Source organism: Lissotriton vulgaris, chromosome 1_1 (assembly GCF_964263255.1).
Source record: "Lissotriton vulgaris chromosome 1_1, aLisVul1.2, whole genome shotgun sequence".
Lineage (NCBI taxonomy): Eukaryota > Metazoa > Chordata > Amphibia > Caudata > Salamandridae > Lissotriton > Lissotriton vulgaris.
Window position 1 is genome coordinate 1,151,845,063 of NC_141685.1, and position 22,979 is coordinate 1,151,868,041.

The window sequence follows — 22,979 nt, forward strand, 5'->3', positions numbered from 1 at the left end:
AGAGCCCCAGACACACACACAGAGCCCCAGACACACACACAGAGCCCCAGACACACACACAGAGCCCCAGACACACACACACACAGCCCCAGACACACACACACACAGCCCCAGACACACACACACAGAGAGCCCCACACACACACACAGAGCCCCACACACACACACAGAGCCCCACACACACACACAGAGCCCCACGCACACACACAGAGCCCCACACACACACAGAGCCCCCCCCCACACACACACAAGGAGCCCCCCCCACACACACAAGGAGCCCCCCCCACACACACAAGGAGCCCCCCCACACACACAAGGAGCCCCCCACACACAGAGCCCCCCCCACCCACACACACAAGGAGCCCCAGACACACACACAAGGAGCCCCAGACACACACACAGAGCCCCAGACACACACACAGAGCCCCAGACACACACACAGAGCCCCAGACACACACACAGAGCCCCAGACACACACACAGAGCCCCAGACACACACACAGAGCCCCAGACACACACACAGAGCCCCAGACACACACACACACAGCCCCAGACACACACACACACAGCCCCAGACACACAGAGAGCCCCAGACACACACACAGAGCCCCCCACACACAGAGAGCCCCCCACACACAGAGCCCCCCCACACACAGAGCCCCCCACACACACAGAGCCCCCCACACACACAGCCCCCCACACAGAGCCCCCCACACAAAGAGCCCCCCACACACACACAAAGAGCCCCCCACACACACACAAAGAGCCCCCCACACACACACAAAGAGCCCGCCCCCCACACACACACAGAGCCCCCACACACAGAGCCCCCCCCACACACAGAGCCCCCCCCACACAGAGCCCCCCACACACACACAGAGCCCCCACACACACACAGAGCCCCCCCACACACAGAGCCCCCCCACACACAGAGCCCCCCCCACACACAGAGCCCCCACACACACAGAGCCCCCCCCACACACAGAGCCCCCCCCCCACACAGAGCCCCCCCACACACACACAGAGCCCCCACACACACACACAGAGCCCCCACACACACACAGAGCCCCACACACACACACAAAGCCCCCCCCCCACACACACAAAGCCCCCCACACACACACAGAGCCCCCCCACACACACAGAGCCCCCCCACACACACACAGAGCCCCCCCCCCACACACACACACAGAGCCCCCCCCACACACACACACAGAGCCCCCCCCCACACACACAGAGCCCCCACACACAGAGCCCCCACACACAGAGCCCCCACACACAGAGCCCCCACACACAGAGCCCCCCACACACAGAGCCCCCCACACACAGAGCCCCAGACACACACAGAGCCCCAGACACACACAGAGCCCCAGACACACACAGAGCCCCAGACACACACAGAGCCCCAGACACACACAGAGCCCCAGACACACACAGAGCCCCAGACACACACAGAGCCCCAGACACACACAGAGCTCCAGGCACACACAGAGCCCCAGACACACACACAGCCCCAGACACACACAGAGCCCCAGACACACACAGAGCCCCAGACACACACAGAGCCCCAGACACACACAGAGCCCCAGACACACACACAGCCCCAGACACACACAGAGCCCCAGACACACACAGAGCCCCAGACACACACCGTGTCCAGCTCCTCCTGCATGCCGCGGCTGGCCAGGGTGGCCATGTCACATGTGACACCGCGCCCAGCATGCTGCGCCTCACTCCAGCATCCTTGTTTGCTGGGAAGGCCTGCTCCTGGAGGCAGCTAAATGGGTCACAACTCAGCTGCGCCACCAGCCAACGAATTGATATGATGGCCCTTCACTTTACAAATGGCGCAGCTAATCAGTGATCTATGGCCCATCGGGCAATCGGCGTTAGGGGACCTCTTACACCTTGCACATCGTCCTCCTTTTAATGGGCGTGAGTGGGATCAAGGAAGAAAGAGATTGGAGAGGCAAGCATGTGTGTTTGTGCGTGCGGCATGCGTGGGTGCATGCTCACGTTCATACAGGAACAAGTGTGTGATGGATGTTGGTTTTGCTCATGCGTGACGTGTTCTAGTGGCATGACACATAAGCAGTGTAGGGTGTACTCCCCCGCACACAAGCAGTTTGAGGGATCACAGAGCACGTTACACTCAGTCCCTTGCGATCCCCACTGGCAGGGTTTACTTGTGGACATCTCCTCTGCATCGGTCTCAGATGGCGATGCACGTGCACCCCGAGGAGCCCGATCCAGCGAACCCTCCATGAGAACCAATACATCCCTGCCCATCCTTGGTGGAAAGACTGAATCGATCGATCGGGTGGGGGGGATGGGGAGATGGTCAGACGGGTGGTTGGATAGACGGACAGGCAGGAGGGTGGATGGATGGGTTGTTTGATGTATAGATGGATGGACGCACGCACTGATGAATGGATGGATGACTGGATACATGGATGGGTGGCTGAGCTGGTCGGTGGACAGGTGGATGGATCCGCGGACTGAGTGTGAATGGGCCGATGAGTCGATGGATGGACTCAATGGATGCAGGTTGGGTGGATTGGATGGATGGATTTGGGACAATGGACCCTCTGGTGAGGGTGGGTGACTAGTGCATGCTAGTACTGCTGCCTTAAATGTGGACGGTTCCGACGGCTGCAGAATGATTGCGACAAAAGCATGTCGCCCCATGTGCTGCTGTCATAGCCCGGATAGTGATGAGGATCAGCAAGCTGTCAGACCCGTGACAGGGGATGCCACCAACATCTGTAGCCGTAGCCTATCTAAGCTGTCCCGGTGGTCTCCTGCCACAGACAGGCTGCTCCGGCGGTGACTCTCCAGTACGATGCATGGCGTGTCTGCTTCCAGGGACACCCTTCTCTGGCTTGGCCTCTTCAGTGCGATGCTTCGGAGGTCGCATCTGAGAAGTGTTGTACTTTACCTGCAAATGAAGGTCGCACGAGTGTCACTGGAGCACTGTGGGGCACCGGCTCACTATCACACTATCGAGCCGTCTCTGAGGGGTGAGGAGGGAGACGGTGAGGGAGCCTGTCACTGTCTCCGCGACTTCAGTGCACCTCTGCCCATGCCAGAGAGGAAGGACAGCTGTGACTTTAGTCCCCTCCGCCCAGGCTACAAAGGAAGGACAGCTGCCTTTTTGAAAAATAACGGTGAGGCGGAAGAGACTGGCAGCCAGGGTGGCAGTCTGGATTGGGCGGGAAGACGGGAGCCCGTCGTTGGCACTGCTTACCAGGCTCCCTGGTGTGCCCAGGTGGCGAACTGCCTCTTCTCCCCCAGCAGAGTCGCCGACACACCGGTATCGCTTTCTTCACAGACGCCGTGCACAACATTAGGGGTGCGAATCATGGCACAGGCTGGCAAAGCCCAGCGCCCAAACCCCTGCGTGTCCGGCGAGGGCACCTGCGTTCACCATCAGCGGGATACTGCCGCAGGGAAGAAGTGTGATCACTACAGGAGGGACACCTGCTCCAATCTGACATCTGAGCCACGCTCACCGTTGTAACGTGGGTCTGATCTGCTTAAATGCTCAGCTGAAGCGCAAATGATTGGGCGAATATTAGAGTGGTCACAGCATGAACCTGTCCAACTTAAAAAAAAGAAAAAAAAATATGTTTGATCCTTCCACTGAGCTGAGCCTCTTTGACGGTTAAGCATCGCTGCCCACTGACACTGCTTTTCACAACTGACACTGGGACACATTGAGGCTGGGAGAACTTGTCTTGAGATGATCGGCGCAGATCTGGTGAACTTGGAGTGCAGTGTCTGCTGCGGCACCGGGACCACCGGCTGGCTTGTGACAGACATGCAGAGATTGGCACGCACACCTTGCTCATATTGGTTCTTGAGCCCCACACTGTGCATCAGATGCCATTTCCTCAGATTTGGTAACGTGTCTTTTCAGTCATCAGTGCATAGGGGTTTTGCCTGTGTGCCTGGGGTGGCTCTTCACACAAATGCAGTTTTTGCGATCCCAGTAATTGCTTTTGTGCTGAAAAGAAATCCTGTTTCACACGCACCATACTCTGAGAAGACTGCGCAGGGACGCCTGCAAGACGCTGCACTGCTTCCTCCCGCCCGGGGGAAGCGGAAATGGAGCCCGCGAGGCTCCTCTCTTGTCTCAGCTGGCCCCGCCCACCGTCAGGCGCGGGCGCCGGCTTGGACTCGTCTTTTCCCTTTTTAAATACAAAGCCCCTGGAGGAGTGGGCACCCGCTAGGGGTATGAGAATGGCACTAAAGTCCCTGGCGGGGTGGGCACTCTTTTAGCCCCGTCCTATTTAGGCGGGCTCGGCATGACTTACTGCTGCGGTAAAAGGTTCCTTATTTTCTTTATAGGGCGATCTGGACCCATAAAGAAGAAAAGAAACCTTTTACGCCAGCAGGAAGTCAAGGAACCCAATCTGAAAAGGACAGGGCTAAAAGAGAAAATAGAATATCACTAGGACCTCTTCTCCAATGGCTGGCCACCGTTTAGGAGGCCAGCCAATGGAGTAGAGGGGCGGGGCTTAACCCTCGCTAGTGAAGTACACTCTAAAACATAAAATCTCACGAGCCGACTGCGTATGTGCGCAGTACGCCACGCGAGACCTAAAAATGTTTCAATGGCTTCAGCCAAGTATTCTTTGAAGACAGGGTCCAGCCATGAGTAAGGTGGAAACCATCAAGTAAATGGAGGAACAGTCTTCCTGGGAATTTTAAGTACCAGCAAAAGAGGAAAATTATCCGATAGTGTACGAAGGAGTAACAAGCATTCCCGAATTTGTCCCATGAGAGGCGAAGAAATCAACCAATAATCTATAAGAGTGTGTAGATTATGATAAGCAGAGTAATGAGTGTATCCTCCCCTATCCGGACATCTTGTTTGCCTTACATCGCAAAGATCCATGCCTAGCATAGCGCTCTCAAGTGCTCTGGCTGCCACGGAGGGTCTTCTCGCCGGCTCCTGATCTGTCCAGATTTGGGTTCCTGACTAGATTAAAATCTGTCTCCCCCCCCAAAGATACTGCGCCTACAGATACTTATAGACAGTACTAGCAAGGGTATTGTAAAACTCCGGGCAATCGAAATTGGGGCCATAGACATTAACTACAATGAGATCAACTCGCTTCCCCTGACACCTGGAGATCCCAAATCGGCCATCTCTGTCTGAGTCCAATTGGGGGGGCCATTTTGAAATGTGCAAATCGGCACATGCAGTGTATTTGAGTCCATCATTGCTGTCTCGCATACACTTTTATGTAGTCCTTTTTCTCAGTTCCATACACTGCATGCGCCGATTTACACATGTCAAAATGGCCCCCATGATTTATTGCACTGTCCTAAACAGTACGTCCACCATTGCGATGGCAACAGGAAGTTTGTTGTAACCAGAGGACGCGTCGGGTCGTTTTTCTTGTAAGTATATTTATTTGCTTTCAAGGCACGATATAAGGTGCACGTTATGACCTTAATCTTTTTTAATACCGGTAAGACACTCAGGATCGGTTTGCCGCCCTAGGCTTACATAACGCAGTACTTTTCGCACTTTTTGTTTTAAAACCGGCAATACACACAGAAAGGAAAATGCTACTTACCAGTATGCATCTGTTCTTGGCATGTAGAGCTGCAGAATCCTACATTTAGCAATAGATCGCCACCTGGTGTTGGGCTCGGATGATTGCAGGTTGTTGTCTTCTTGGAAGAAGTCTTTTGTAGTCACAAGACAGGTGACTCCTCCCTTGGACAATACTGTGCATGGTCATCGACTCCATCCTCAGATTGTTTTTCGCCATGATGAGAAATGGTGGAGTTAGTAGAAGTAAAGATAAAAAGGATGTCCATGCGTGTGCATTTAAGTAAGATAAGTACTGGAACGGATACAAGTCCCGGGGAGGCGGGAGGGTATGTAGGATTCTGCAGCTCTACATGCCAAGAACAGATGCATACTGGTAAGTAGCATTTTCCGTTTGAGGCACATGAGCTGCAGATCCTACATTTAGCAACGATTGTGCAGCAGTGTCTCCCCTAGTGGTGGTCGCTTGTATCCGTTGCAGCATACTGAAAAAGTGTTTGAAGGACAGCATGGCCCACTGCAGCTTGCTGCTTGGCTTGCACATCAACACAATAGTGTTTAGTGAAGGTGTGTATTGTAGACCATGTTGCTGCCTTGCATATATCCTCTAATGGTATGTTTCCTAAGAAAGCCATAGAGGCTCCTAGTTTGCGAGTGGAGTGTGCTCTAGGAGGAACTGTTAGTGTACGTTTAGCCTTGTGATAGCAGATTTGAATACACTTAACAATCCATCTAGCAATACCTCCTTTAGAGATAGGATTGCCTTTGTGTGGGGGAGAGAAGGATACAAATAGTTCTTTTGTTTTCCTGAATGATTTAGTTCTGTCTGTGTAATATAGTAGAGCTCTTCTAACATCTAGGGTGTGCAAAGCTCTTTCTGCAATAGAGTCTGGTTTTTGAAAAAACACTGGTAACTCTACTGATTGATTTAGGTGAAAAGGAGTAATCACTTTTGGTAGGAATTTTGGATTGGGTCTAAGAACCACTTAGTTAGGATGTATTTAAAAAAAAGGTTCTTCTGTTGTGAATGCTTTGATTTCACTAACTCATCTGAGAGAGGTAATGGCAACAAGGAAAGCAGTTTTCCATGTTAGAAATTGTAGTTCACATTTATGTAACGGTTCAAAGGGGGGTCCCACGAGTCTTGTAAGGACTACATTTAGGTTCCATACTGGAGCAGGTGGTAACCTGGGTGGGATTATCCTCTTTAATCCTTCCATAAATGCTTTTATTGCAGGTACTCTAAATAGAGATCGATGTTGTCTATTTTGTAAATATGCTGCAATAGCTGCTAGATGCAGGCGTATGGAAGAGTAAGCCAAATTGGACCTTTGTAAATGTAGAAGGTAGCAAATTATATTTTGGATGTAAACGTCCAAAGGATCAATGTGATTGTTGTTACAGTATATTGCAAATCGTTTCCAGCATAGCATGCTCTGGTAGTGGGTCTTCTAGCTTCTTTAATTATATCCATACAGCCTGGTGGTAGGTTTAAGTAACCAAACTCTAGGACTTCAGGAGCCAGATTGCCAAATTCAGTTGGCTCGGTTCTGGGTGTCTTATTTCTCCATGGTTCTGTGTTTTTTTTTTTAACCTTTATTGCAGCATTCATAAAATTCAAGTATGGGCCTACAACCGCAGGGGCCGGCCGCTAAACATAATTAGAACCCAATTTATTGTGGTACAACACAGCTCATCAGCCGACAACCCTGAGGTCCGGCAGCGATTCAGGATAGAACTTGTATTAGAACGCATGAATAGGTCACAGGATATAATAGAGGTTTTATTTTATATTATCTAAATGAACGGATCAGGCGCCATACAATCAAACAAAAGGATACGGGGGACAGGCCAAGAAAACAGGATATGCATCTAGAAACAGCCATATATGGGACTCTGGCGTCAATACTTATGAATAGGAGTAAACAACAATACAATATACATTTTCGTGAACGCCAGTTCTCAGGGCCTGCCCGCCCGGAAGTCCGACTAACGTAAGAAGCATGGGCACTAAATTCCAGACCCCAATGAAATCAGAATAAATCACAAACCATACTGATCCTAAAGGGAAGGGAGAAAAAGGCCATAGAAAATAAAAAAGGCAAAACAAAAAAAACCTCCAACCCCCCACCCTGCACCCCTGCCTATGGCTATAGCCTAACCCCACTAGCAGCGTGCCTGTCGCCCCAAGTAACTTAAACCCTAAAAGAAGGAAAAAGAAGAAGAATGGAGGAGGGCATATTCGTATGTGCTCCCAGCCCCTTAGTCCCCCCGCCAGAAACAGACACCCCCTGTCGCAAAAAGACGGATGTAGATCGACCCTTATAAAAGAAATTAGGGGGTACCGTGATACACCGCCCAGCCTCTTGAATCAAACAATTGCAATTCGAGCGTCTATAATAGCAATTCCAAACCGTCCTGATTTAATTGATCTTAACCTTGACCCTTTCGAACCAGCACACAAACCCTCCCCAGCGAGACCCAAAAGCACACAAACGAATCATAGAGGAGAAGGAAGTCACCAAAAGTCAATCCATTACCACTTGTAGCTAGTAAGTCCATGAGAATTTCAGGCGCAGAAAGTCTCCCTCTCCTAGCTGGACAGTCCCGATGTTTCTTGCCCCGGGATCGTAAAATCTTCAAAAAAGGCGGAGACGACCACAAGATGAGAGAAGAGTCTACAACACAACTCTCCAGGGGGCTAGAGGGGGGGGGGGGGGGGGGGGGGGGGGGGGGGAACGCCATTCAATACCTCCAAAGTCAATAGTGATGGAAGGTGCAGTGATACACTCATGACCTCGGGGACACCATCTTCCAGGACACCATCCGATGGTTTCAATACTCGCTCCCCCACGGGGTCTTCGCACAGAGTCAAAATGGCCGCGGCTTGAATGGCTGTATATTGCTGTTCCAACAGTGAGGTAGGGTCTGGTACCAGAAGTAGCATCCCAGATAGGCTTGCATCCATTTTAGTCAATAAAACATCCACTTGCGAGTGAAACGCCCAAAGTTCTGCCAATATTGACCTCAGCGATAGCTCAGACACGGTTCGATCCATAGTCTCACGCCAGATACCAATCACAATCACAATCAGCTCCCCGGGTGAATCTGGCATCACCGGGGGGGACAAACAGGATCACGAAAGGGCAAGCTTGGACGGTGACCCGTCGTTATCTACAGCCGCGTTCACCCGGCTTAACGCCGCAGGCCGGGGTCCCGACCCGCCGAACCGCGGCGGGAATCTACACCGGGTCCGCGGGACGGGGACCCCCACCCACAGACAGTAGCAAGCAAGGTCACCTCTCATTCAATGCTGAGCAAAGAAAACAATCGCCGCCAAATTCGGCCGCACAAGAAGCCTCCACTACGATTGACCGGACCCTGCCTAGGTCTCTCAGCCGATGTTGTTGCACTGCAGCCTGGCCATGCAGATACTCGAGGCCCCGGCTTCACCGCTGGAATAGGCCACAATCTTCAACTCGATGTAACTTCGTAAAACCAGCCGATAAAAATTTGCGGATTTCACCATCGGAATGAGGAACAGTTCATCCACGCAGGGGCTGGGCGTAAATTAAGGTTATTGTACAGGATCTTGTGGCGGGATACTGAGGTCGGCGGAGCCGGGACCCTAAGCAGCCATCTTGTTTGCCGTCGTAGCTCCTCCCCCCTCCATGGTTCTGTGTTAACAGGGATGGCATGAGCTGTAATTTTTGATGTGGAACCATTGAGAGATCTAGTAGCGCGGTGAACCACGGTTGACGTGCCCATGTAGGGGCCACTAGTATCAGTTTGAGGGACTGTTGTCTGAGCTTGCGTACTACTAGTGGAATGAGTGGGAGAGGCGGAAAAGCGTACGCAAATCTGCCTGACCAATTCATCCATATTGCATTCCCCTCCGACCGTGGGTGTGGAAACCTGGTGGCGAAGGTTGGGCATTTTGAGTTCTCGTGGGTGGCAAACAGGTCTATTTGTGGATGCCCCCACATTTGAAAGAATGGTTGAAGTACTTGTGGGTGCAACTCCTATTCGTGAGATTGACGACTTAACAGATCTGCTATCTGGTTGTGAATCCCTGGAAGGTGTTCTACTGTCAGATGTATGTTTTGAGGAATGGCCCATCTCCAAATGTTCTGTGCAAGTTGGGACAGTTGCAGAGAGTGTGTCCCCCCCCCCTGTTTTTGTATGTAGTACATGGCTGTCATATTGTCCGTTCAGACTAAGACAGCTTTGTTCTGGATTTGTACTTAAAAAGTTTTGAGTGCTAGGAAAATTGCTAGCAGCTCTAGGTGGTTGATGTGGAACTGTTTCTGTTGATTGTTCCACTGACCTTGTGTGGTATAATGCAGTAGATGGGCTCCCCATCCTGTGAGGGATGCATCTGTTGTGAGCACTACTTGTGGAACAGGTTCTAGGAACGGCCGTTCCTTTGTCAAATTTTTGGTTTCCACCATTGTAGAGAGCGATATGTACGGCTGCCCACCAACACCAGGTCTGTAAGCTGACCTTGAGCCTGATTCCACTGCTGTGCTAGACATTCCTGTAGTGGACGCATTTGCAGTCTTGCGTGGGGAACTATGAGGATGCAAGACGCCATCATCCCTATTAATTTCATGAACACTCTGGCTTGTAGAGAGTGCTGGCATTGAAAAAGGGAGACTAAGTAGTGAATACTTTGAATCCTGGCTTGACTGGGATAGGCTTGAGCTACTGATGTGTTTATAGTAGCTCCTAGATATTGATGAACGTGCGAAGGCTCTAGGTGCGACTTTGTGTAGTTTATTGTAAACTTTAAGTTGTGCAGTGTTTGAATTGTTTGCTTTGTGTGTTGTGCACACTGGTTGTACGATGTTGCCTTTATGAGCCAGTCGTCTAGGTAGGGGAAGACATGTATGTGTTGTCTTCTGAGATGTGCTGCCACTACTGCTAAGCACTTTGTAAACACTTGTGGTGCTGTTGTAACCCCGAATGGAAGGACTTTGAACTGATAGTGTTGTCCTTGTATGACAAACCTTAAATACTTCCTGTGCGCAGGATGTATTGGAATGTGAAAATAGGCATCCTTTAGGTCTAGTGTGGACAGAAAATCTCCCTGTTGTAGTAACGGGAGTACCTGTTGTAAAGTGATCATGTGAAAATGATCTGATTGAATGTAGTGATTGAGTGGCCCGAGGTCGAGAATTGGTCTTAAAGTCCCATCTTTCTTTGGAATTAGGAAGTACAGGGAGTAGTAGACTCCTGTTCCTTGTTCTTCTAATGGAACTACTTTAATAGCATCTTTTTGTAGGAGTGCTAGAACTTCCTGTTGAAGCAGAGTTATGTGTTCTGCAGACATTGGACGCTGCCTGGGTGGTATGTTTGGGGGGTTGCTGTGAGTTCTAGGCAATAGCCATGTTGGATAATTTGTCTTACCCACCTGTCTGTTGTGATGGAGTTCCAGACAGGTAGGAACTGTGAGAGTCTGCCCCCCACAGGAGTGGAGTGCTGTAGGGGAGGCAGAGGGAAGTCATTGTTTAGGAGCGGAAGAGGAGCGGTTGGCGTTACTACCTCTACCTCTTCCTTTGTTATTGCCTCTGTATCCTCCTCTAAAAAAACCTCTATTAGAGGAGGTCTGCGTGTGTGTTTTAAAAGATGATGTGTCTGCGCCGGTCTCCTTGGAGCCTCCTCTATAAGAGGAGCGGCGAAAGGAACCTCTAGCTTGGGTGTATTGTAACGCCCACATAGACTTGGCGGTATCTGTGTCCTTCATCTTTTCTAATGTGTTATCTACCTCCGGCCCGAACAATTGGTTCTGATTAAAGGGCTGGTTTAGAATGGTAGTTTGTACTTCTGGTTTAAAACCTGAGATGCGTAACCACGCGTGACGCCTGAGAATAACACTAGTGTTTACTGCTCTGGATGCTGTGTCAGTTACATCTAGTGCACATTTAATTGATGCATTTGAAATTAATTTGCCTTCTTGTAAAAGCTCCGCTGCTAGATCCTTGTGTTGATCTGGTAGGTGTTCCATTAACTTTTCTAGTTGATCGTAATGGGCCCTGTTGTAGCGTGAGAGTATAGCCTGTGTGTTTGCTATGCGCCATATGTTTGTTGCTTGTGCAGCAATTTGTTTCCCTGACGCATCAATGATCTTGGACTCTTTGTCAGGCGGGGGTGTGTCCCCAGAAGTTTGAGAATTGGCCCTTTTGCGCGCATTAGACACTACCAAGGAGTCTAGTGGCAGATGACCCTTAATGTATACTGGATCAGCTGGTGCTGGCCTATACTTTTTCTCGATTCTAGGATTTAACACCCTACACCTTACTGGATCTTTAAAAATCTCTGGAGCATCTTTTATGACTCCCTTAATCATTGGTAATATTTGAGTAGACCTTTGTGACTGTTCGAAAGTGTCAAACAAGAAGTCCTCCTCAATGTCATCAGAGTGCATGGGAACCCCATGGTAAAGTGCAGCTCTGTTTAACAAATGATTAAAACCAACACTGTCCTCTGTAGGGGAAGGTTTTGTTGGGTAGTACTGAGGATCAGGGATGTCTAGTGCATTATTTGGTGAAAAATTATATGTATCCTCATCATCCTTAGGGTAATCTGTGTTAGCCGCCTCATCTACAGGGTATGTGTGTGTTTCTGGAACATCACCCCCCCCCCCACCCAGATCATACTCCTCATCAGTGTGGTGTGATGATGCAGGAGAGTGAATAGGAGACGTTATAGGTTGATATGCAGTAACAGGAGAGGAAGAAGGTGAAGGAGAGGAAGGGTGCATTGGAGAAGTTACACAATCCTTTTTGGCAGGGACCACAGGATTAAGTGGTGTCTCTGCTGGTCTCTTCTTATGAGGAATTGCTTCCACATGTCCAGTTTTTGGATTAATATGGACTTTTTTCCTGTTTAGGATCTGGTTTAAACAGTTCTTCCTCTTGTATAACCTTCTTCGGTGTCGATCTTTTCGGAGCCGATAGAGGTTGTTTAGAACTTTTTGCCTTATGAGGGGTACTGGAGTCTTTTGGCAATGTTTTCGGTGCCGAATGTTGTTTAACCTTGTCTGGGGTCTTCGGTACCGGTGTCAGAATTTTTGGCTTGGAGACAGGTTTTGCTGGGCCTGTGGCGCCGGAAATTGGCTTCCCCTCCTTGTTTTTTTAACCGGAAGGTTTCGGGGTCGAAGCTTTCGTGTTTGGTACAGTTTTTGTGTTTTGGCGCCGATGGTACGGGTGCCGAAGTATCTTTGTCTTTGGGCACCGAAGTGTTTCTTATGTTCGGTGCCGACGAATCCTTTGGTGCCGAAGGATGTTTTGGTGCCAATGGAGGAGGTATAACTGGCACATGGTGTTTCTTCGGTGCCAAGGCATCGGAAGGCGTACTGTCTTTCCGTTAGGGGTAAATGTCGGTCTCGACTGGGCCCCATGGGCGGAGTGCTGACCGTTGCCTTCTGTTAGGGTAAAGTCTGTCATGCAGGGGCAGATGTACTCACTGGTTAACAAGACGGGATAGAATCGTCCGAATCCTCTGCCCCCGATATTATCTGGAGATCAGGCGAGTCTTCCTCTGCGCCAGGTGGAGCCTCGTCTTCGGAGATATCTTCGATTGGATATTCGTCCTCGGAGACGTCTTCTTCGACGATCTCCTCTTCAAAGATAGCCTCCGGTGCTGGTGCTGATCTCCTCATTTCGTGTCGATGGGCCCTCCGATCTCAAATTGTTTTCTTCGATCGGAAGGAGGCACAGGCTGTGCAGGTCGACTCGTCGTGTTCTGGCGAGAGACAGAGGTTGCAAACCTCGTGATGGTCGCTATGAGGGAATTTTGCTCGACATACCGGGCATCTCTTGAATGGAGTTCTTTCCATGAGGCGTAGGCCGCACGGCGCCGATAGGCCCAACGGCCCGCGTCGACGCACCGGAATGTAGCTGGTGATGTTGAAAGTGTGTTCGATGTCGAAAGAAGTTTGTTTGAAGTTTCTCGCTTCGAAAGAGCAGAAAAAGTCTTTTTCTAGCCGGAGCGGAAAACTTTCATCCGAACCCAGTGGCGGAAAAAACCAATCTGAGGATGGAGTCGATGACCATGCGCAGTATTGTCCAAGGGAGGAGTCACCTATCTCGTGACTACAAAAGACTTCTTCCAAGAAGACAACAACAACCTGCAATCATCCGAGCCCAACACCAGGTGGCGATCTATTGCTAAATGTAGGATCTGCAGCTCATATGCCTCAAACATAATTTTTTGTATTCTTAAGATACTGTTGGTTTTCACCAATTCCGATGTTATGCCTGCATCTTGATTCACCAGAGCACATTGCACTTTTGATTTCACCCCCGGTTTGATTTGATTCTAAAGATTACTCACCTGTATTACACACCAGCGATTCCTTCTTTTTTCTTGGGATAGTTTCCTGCATCTTTCACTCAGTAGACACGCACGGACATGGATGCATGATCCAGATGGTTCAGATATAAGTCACAGGAGACCAACACTTTATGTTTATGTCATAGTCCTCTTGTATTTACAGCATTTATTCGCTTACAGATTAAAGCTCCCTGATGAAGGCTAAGTTATAGCCGAAATGTATTGGAGGTGGTTACTATTATGCATATAGGATTGCACTAAGAAATGAACGTTAGAGTGAATTACAACTCTTACAATAAATTGCATATTCATGAATAAAAATGAAGTGTTAAAGTTTTATTTGAACAAACTTGCAACCCCAGGAGGGGACACTGCAGTGACCAGGAGACATTCCCCAATTAAGGAGCACGCTTTATTACGATGTGTCTCCTGTATCAGGGCTATGTCGATGTTCTGCCTATTTAGATAGTTCAGCACTTTGCGCAGCTTTCGGTGGTCGTTAAGTCCCCGCACATTCCACGTAAGTGCGCGCAGGGAACCTGGGGTCTCTAACACATTTGTCTCACCGCCTCCCACCGGCATGTGTAGTGGAGCACATTATGTATCCCGACCTATGCAACAAATTTATAAGCTCATCTTGTACATACAGGTGTGAAGCTTCAAACAACTGCAACATCAAAACTTTCCCCTTCTTCTATCCTCCCCCACCCACAACAGACCTCCCCCAACTCGGTCGTGACTCATCCCCTAGGACTCCCAATCACCTTCCCTCCACTCTCGCACAAAAACAAATATCCTCCCCCTTGTGTGATACACTCTCGGGCGGATGTTGCTCGTCCTACTATGGATAACAATGAAAAACAACATTAGACAGCCCGCCCCTGTGCATCGTCAGTGGATAGGTATACAGCCCCACAGACTCAATATACTCAGGCCTTAACGTTATATGGTACAAGTTAGGAAGTTGTCCCCTCATGCCTATTTCACGTTATTCCGTGAAGCAAAATTAACCACTTATAGAAATTCTGACGTAATTGCAACTAAACTATGCCCGTCCCCGGCTCAACTGCCCCCATCGTGTCTCAGCCTTGTGTCTGATAGTCCCCACAGCTGCACCACGATGCATCTCAGGCCGAACCAGTGCCCCCCGCTATTTAGGATAGGTAGTTACATCCACCAGTCCGCATCTTCCTGACCATTCACAATTCTGCCCCCTCCCCTCTTCTAATCAGCCATATGACCATACTTATCGTCTAACTGCCAATCGTCTTTGTTAGTCTTGTTCCTCTAGGGATCCCCCAGCCGCCTCATCTAGCAGCTGTTGCTCCGGGGTGTGGCGTTGTTCCTTGGACCAATCTTTCAAGGCCTTCTGTAAGGTCTTTTAGTCAGTGAAGATGTGGGAACGGCCCTGCCTGTTTACTCTGAGCTTTGCCGGGTACAGCATGGCGTAGTCTATGCCCATGTCTCGCAGTTGTTTTTTCATGGGGACAAACTGGCGACACCTTCTGCACTCGAATTGTAAAATCTGAGAACAATGATTTCTCCTAGCCTTCATGGTTCATTGACCGCTTTTCCCTCACCAGTCTCAGAGCTACATCTCTGTCCCGGTAATTGAGCAATTTGCAATGATCTGTCGCGGTGGTGCCCCTGGGGGTGGGAGCGGCCCCAATGAGCAATGCCCCAGTGAGCGATGCGCCCTCTCCACCACGAACATGGCAGAGAAGACCCCTTCCCCACGCGGAGTGACTAACAGTTTCTCAATAAAGTACTCCAGGTTACCAGTCGGGGTGGATTCGGTAGACTGGTGATTCTGAGGTTACAGCGATGAGAACGAACTTCCAAGTCCTCCGTTTTATCTTGGAGAACTCTAAGGACTATCCCCAATTGCTTATCTTCTGTGTCCAATGTAGTATGAGCTTCTTCTACCTCCGTTAGCCTCCGCTCTGACATGTCTAAGCGTTCAGCATGTTTGTCTAAACGCTCCACCATTCTGTCAATCTGGTAGGAGAGGGCGTCCATCTTAGTGCCCAGGGAGGTGATTCCGCATTGCAAGCTTTTTTCCATGGCCACTAACACGGAGGTGGTCTGAATCCTATCAGCTCCATCCGTGGATGCATCATGCGATTTCAACTGCTTCTGCTCGAATGAGAGCTTGGGCTGAGCTCTGTCTACTCTACCCATGTTGATTCTCAGTAGGTCCTTCCAGACAGGGCTCCCCACACATCAGCCCTGAAGTTCCGCACTCCAGATGTCAACCGGGGATCGAGGGCACTATCAACTGCACCAATCCTCGCCTCTGAACAGGCTTTCTATGGAGCGATAACCCCCACGGAGTGATACTAGGGTCTTATGCCCTTTGCTTGCGCCAGCCGTTAGACCCTCACTTTAGTGTACAGGGTAGCTCCCTGACCAGGTGTGGCTAGCAACGTGCAACCAGGCCAGGCCACCGCCAACAGCCAATAGTTCTACCCCATCTATACGGGTCTTCACTGCATCTTTTTCCAGGCTGCTCAGCTTAACATCTCAGTGTCTCTAGTTACTGTCCCACGTGTGGCTAAGAGTGACTCAAGGCCCCGCTCCCAGGGGCCGAGGGAATGAGTGGCAGAAAAACTCTCTCTCCTGAGGTGCGCTTCAATTCTTCAGCCTCGCCTCACAGATGCAGTACACGCACGCAGGTGCTGCTGTCTCAAAGCTGCCAAAACCACTGCGACCCCTCTGTGGCAAGCTCCTCTGTCTGCACTCTGCAGGAATCTCTTTCTTAGGGGTCCCCCCAGTCTTCCCTTACTCTGGCTCTGCTCCCACAGGCTTCATACACACCCTAACAACATGGCAGTGATGAACGCAATCCTCACTTGCGCAACAAGTGGGTAGAAAGCCTCCCAGGAGCTCGGGTAAGTTTCTGGATCTGTTCAGGGCTCAAACGCAGGCCTCTCATCCTGTGGGCTCAGCACACACGCCCAGACATCAGGGTAGGTGAATCGTTCGCTCGATTTTGCTTGAGCGCACAGTTTATTTTCTTTAGCCAGGAATCAGCCGGCCGGCCCCGGGCATCTGCACGTCCTTCCACCACTCACCACACTATTTCCGGCACATCGATTGCTCCCCGGAGGCGTCGCGCCGACTCCGGGCTCGAAGGGGCTGCGAGCCAAGAAGTCTTCTCCAGTGCGCGAGGTGCCGATCCGCCTGCCTGTTTCCTAGCAGCTTGCAATAGACCAGCTTCCGCCACTCTTTCCCACTATAGCTCGGGGATCCAGGCCCAGCGGGCGGGCTACGTCTAGGCTAGTCAGCTCCTCTTCACACGGTCATTGAGGAACCGGAGTTCAATCGCTGAGCTCCTGGCGTGTTCCGATACACAGGCCTCAGTGATTTAAGCTTAGAGCGCCGTGAGACTGTCGGATAATTGACGGATAAAGCTGCGATGTCACGGAGCTAAAGGCTCAATGCGGCCATCTTGGTAGAAAGCAAGCTCTGTTTCCCCTTCTCTCCTCTTCTAAGAGCAGGACATGTTGGGTGATCATGGCACCTCACCAAGCTCTTCTACACTGTATACCCTATGAGATCATGAGCAGCTTTGATCCTACGCCAACAGCCCTCAGGTGGTCTTAGAGCCCGGACACAAAATGCGAGGGGTCTTAACTCCTCAAACAAACGCAAGCAAACGTGGCGCTAGCTTACAGAACTGGACCTGACATCGTATTTTAAGAAGAGGTTCTAGCTGAAAGTAGACCACTGCCGCATGTGCCACTCACGTTATTTCCACCAATTCTGGGTGTCAACTTCTACCAAGCTGACTGGGGAGGTAATCCTATACAAACTGCATGTGGGGAATTTGCCTATCTGAGACTGGAGATTCAGAAGGCAAATTCCTTAAGGTCACTGCCCAAAAGGGTAACATCTCTTGTGATGATTAACATGTATGCCATTGACACCTTACAAGATGCATTCCTGTGTGCCACACAAATAGCAACCCAGTCATGCCAAAAGGAACATTATAGCAGGAGCTTAACTTCAACTTAGTATAGGGCATTGATAAAAATATCAACACTTATCAAGTTACGGGGCAATGTCAGCTCTGCAAAAAAAAAAAAAAAACCACACACACACACAAGAATTGCCGATCTGGGCCTCCTGGACGCTTGGCGATATATCCACCCAGACTCAAAAGACTATTAATTCAACTCACATGCCCACTCTTCCTGCTCCCTCATCTATTACATCCTGGAAGCCGCCTCTATATCCGATATCTCAATCTCAGATCAGGCTCATCTGGAACTCACCTGGCAGGGAGGCCAGAGCTCCCCTTGACATTCCTCACCTTGGCGTTTAAGTCCACACATACAGAGAGGACCCCGGTGAACAGGGAAGTGATCCTAGAGGCCTTAAACTACTTTTACCCACAACTCCACCCCAGATGTCTTCGCACACACAGCCTGGGACGCCTTTAAAACCACTATCTGGGGAGCTATCAGTCATTGAAAAAACACAAGACGAGAGGAAAACTTGTAAAACATTCTTGAACAATGGAGACTTAAAAAACTCAGAGACCCTGGACAAACAAAAACCCTCTTGGTCCCTCAAGAGAAAGATAGCTGTGGCGAGAGGCCAGCAAACTCCACAGAACCAATTGAGGGGAACACAACTTCCTAGCAACAGGCCAAAGCCTTAACTATAAGAGGGATAAAGTAGTCATGCTAGTGGCCCGCAGAGTAAGCATAAGATAGGCACAAACTCACATCTCACAGGTCAAAACAGAGATGGGTGATTAAGAACTCAAAGGAAAAGACAAACAGGAGGCCTTCTGTGCATTTTATCAGTCCCTTTATACACAAGGCACAGAGGACCCTGACCATATGTGTCACTTTCTTGATCATTGTAATTAGGCACCGATTTCACCCAACAGTAAGGATTTCCTTGAAGGCTCTATTGACGTAGCAGAGCTGCAACTAGCCATTAAAGCTATGCCAGCTGGAAAAACTCCAGGCCCAGACGGCCTTCCACTGGAGTTCTATATTTTTAAGCATGCCCAGCTGCTGTCACTTTATAACTCCTTCATCTCAACCACTGGCCTAACCACCTCCATGAGTGAGGCGAAAATAGCCCTGATAGCCAAACCAGACAAGGACCCAATAGAATGCATGTCAGAGACTTATCACCCTCTTAAATGCAGACACAAACATCTACAAAAAATTCTGGCTATGCATGTGTGGTCTATTGAACCGAGACCAGGTGGGATTTGGCTGCAATTTTAGGGTGCTGGCAACATCTGTTGATTAGCTAATCTGCTCAAAAAAGCACACAGATGCGACATACCAGCATTAATTATTTCGATTGACGCAGAGTAAACCTTTGACAGGGTGAGCTGAGCCTTCGTCTCAGAGGTTCTCCGTAAACTACAGTTAAAACAAGGTATGATAGAGAAAATGTTGGCAGCCTATACCAACCTTACAGCAGTGATTAGGGTGAACAGGCAGCACACAGCACCCATTACTCTGGCACGGGGAATGAAACAGGGGTGTCCTTTGTCACCCTCGCCTCTTCGCCCTCACGGTCAAATCTCTGTAAACAAAGATTCAAAAAGAAGGTGCGATAGCAGGCATTATGTTTGGAGATCATACAAACGAGATTAACCTCTTTGTGGACGATATCCTCCTTACACTGACCAACTTCACAGAATCTCTCGCCTCCCTACATCCTGTCTTAGAAGAGTTTGAGATAGTATCAAGCTACAAGGTCAATGTTTGAAAATCTCACATGCTCATCATTAGGATACCCTCTGCCGACCTCCTCCCGCTTCATGGAGGCGACCTCCTTCCACTGGCCCAAAACCTTTATTCTATATTTGGGACTTAAAATCACGCGATACCTAGCGGGTTGGACAAAGGTCAAGAAAGTACCACTCCATAAAAATATACTTGACTATGTGCACCAGTAGAGGCCACTATATCTGTTGTGGCTAGAGTGCATTAATGTCGCAAACATGAATATCCTCCCTCCCCAGAGCTCTGTACCTATTCAAGACTCTACAGACTACCATACCCACCCACGACTTAGCTCACTTGCAGAATAGCAAACGCACATTCTTTTGCAAGGGAAGAAAATGTGCATCTCCAATAAAATCCTAATGCTCACAAGGGACAAGGGAGGTTTGCCATGCCCCAACCTCCTTGAATACTACTGGGAAGCCCATCTCCATTATATATTTAAATGGATGGTGCATAGAACAAAAGCCACTGGCTACAACACATGGATCAGGCGGCAGCTTGTCACCCTCTCTGGGACTTTGCATGAAAAATCCTTTTACGGCAATCCACAGGATGAGATCAGCACCTCACATGCACTGTGGAATAAATCCCTCCGGGGGCAGAAATGCCCTTCTATTCTACAAGATGTAAACTGAAATGAAGGAACAAAAGCTACAGATAACGTGTGTGGGATAACTGGTCTCATGTTTTTTCAAGTAGAGATTTTGATTAGAAGTCAACCTTTAATACTATCCCCGTGGGCCGCTGTAAAATGCTAAGATGAGGACAAAGGTCACACAGACAGATGGAAGGGTACTGCCGACTCCTTCGATGGGGTACCAGGACGCCAAGAAAACACGAGACACTGTCCTTACCTCTGTGTCTTCTGTGGAGGCTGCTGAACTGGTAAGGATGCCAAAACGTTCCTTCCTCTTCTTCAATTTCTCGTCATCCTCGACCTGAGAGAAAGAAAGACAGGCATTAGTATCATCCACCTGCACTAGTTCTACTTCTTGGAGAGATTTGCGTACACTTCTTGCTGAGAATCTAATGCTGGAACAGCTGTAAAAAACCTGGGGCAAAATCTGCCAACATTATATGAAACAAGAACATTTGTCCCAATACTGCTACCACCAAGAGACAGGAATCCAATCCATATCATCATAATTCCTTTATTTCGGTTCAATAGAAACATAAAAGGAACACGGTAAAAACATTTAAAAGAAGTACAATAAAAACAAGCAAACTTTTTTTAATTCCTAGCAAATACAAAACTGGTTTAGGAATTACAGTCCAACAATACAAATCTCATATTTTAAAGATATAGAATAAAAATTAATACAAATTAATAAAAAGGAAGCATCCCAAGCTCAAAAGATTTGCAAAAATGTCGAGTAAAATCCTCCAGGAAAAAACAAAAGTTATAATAATTCAAGTGAGACATCAATAAAAAGAGTATTCGAAGTATATCATAAGTACATTTGAGCTACACAGGATGGTAAGTGTGCAAAGGCTGGCCGTGCTGTTTTGAAAATAGATTCAACCTAATGTACCATATTGCCAACAGATATCTCCAATCGCCGACATACACAACAGCTTCGGCACCCAGACCACGCACCCAGCCACCGAACCAACGCCCCCCACCACAATCCTCTACGCCTGGACCCCTGTCAGCACTGAAGACACCACCCACGTAATGAACACCATCCACTCCAGCTCCCCAGCCGACCCCTCTCCTCACCACATCTTTAACAAAGCAGACTCCATCATCGCTCCCCAACTCCGGAACATCATTAACAACTCCTTCGCATCTGCCACCTTTCCAGAGAGCTGGAAGCATGCAGATATCAGCACCCTCCTGAAGAAACCCAACGCAGACCCCACGGACCTCAAGAACTTCCGCCCCATCTCGCTCCTCCTTTCCCCGCTAAAGTCATTGAGAAGACCGTCAACAAACAACTGTACGCCTTCCTCGAGACAAACGGCACCATCGACCCATCGCAGTCCGGCTTCCGAGCCAACCACAGCACGGAGACCGCCCTCATCGCAGCCGACATCAGGTCCCTGCTGGACAACGGGGAAACTGCTGCCCTCATCCTCCTCAACCTATCGGCCGCATTCGACACAGTCTGCCATCGCGCCCTAACAACCCGCCTCCACCACGCCGGGATCCAAGGAAAAGCTCTGCAATGGGTCACCTCATTCCTCTCCAGCAGAACTCAGAGACTCCGCCTCCCTCCCTTGAGCTCAGCGGCCACCAAGATCATCTGCGGCGTTCCCCAAGGCTCCTCGCTCAGCCCCACCCTCTTCAACGTCTACATGAGCCCCCTCGCAGCCATCGCACTCCAACACAACCTAAACATCATCTTCTAAGCTGACACCCAGCTGATCCTCTCCCTCACCAACGACACCACCACCGCCAGAGCCAGCCTCCAGGATGGTTTGAGAGACGTCGCGAAATGGATGAAGCTCAGCCGTCTGAAGCTGAACTCGGACAAGTCAGAAGTCCTCATCCTCGGTCCATCCCCCTCCGCCTGGGATGATTCCTGGTGGCCCCCTGCGCTGGGCACCGCCCCCATTCCCACGTACGCAACCTGGGATTCATCCTGGACTCTGCCCTCACGATGATTAAGCAAGTCAACGCCGTCTCGTCATCACACTTTAACACCCTGCGCATGCTGCGAAAGATCTTCCGGTGGATCCCCACCGACACCAGAAAGACGGTCACCCAGGCCCTCGTCACCAGCCGACTGGACTACGAGAACGTCCTTTACGCTGGAACCACAGCCAAACTACAAAAAAGACTCCAACGCATACAGAACGCCTCAGCACGACTCATCCTAGACATCCCCCGTCACAGCCCCATCTCCGCCCACCTGAGAGACCTGCACTGGCTCCCCGTCAGCAAGAGGATCACGTTCAGGCTCCTGACCCACGCACACAAGGCTCTTCACGACATGGGACCCTAATACCTCAACAACCGCCTCACGTTCTACACACTTACCCGCCGGGTCCGTTCCGCCAGCCTCGCCCTCGCCACCGTCCCACGTATTCGCAGAACCACCACCGGAAGATCTTTCTCCTACCTGGCAGCCAAGACATGGAACTCCCTCCCCACCCACGTACGGCTGACCCAGGACCATCTATCCTTCAGCAACTCAAGACCTGGCTCTTCGAGCAGTAGCAGCACTCCCCCCCCCCCCCCCCCCCCCACGCCTTGGGACCATAGCGGGTTAGTAGCGCGCTTTATAAATGTGATCGATTAATTGAATATCCTCTTCTGCCTAAATGGTTATTATAGCTGATCCTCTTATTTCTCTGCTAGAAACATAGTTT

General features: G+C 49.8%; 1 protein-coding gene across 1 annotated transcript in view; it reads right to left on the bottom strand.

The window, feature by feature from the left end:
• Nucleotides 1-22,979, bottom strand: part of SARNP (SAP domain containing ribonucleoprotein) — an 852,488-nt gene that overhangs the window by 49,897 nt on the left and 779,612 nt on the right. The window contains exon 9 of the mRNA XM_086964011.1: nucleotides 20,519-20,602. Within this exon, the coding sequence (XP_086820137.1) occupies nucleotides 20,519-20,602 (84 nt within the window). The remainder of the gene's footprint in view (nucleotides 1-20,518; nucleotides 20,603-22,979) is intronic.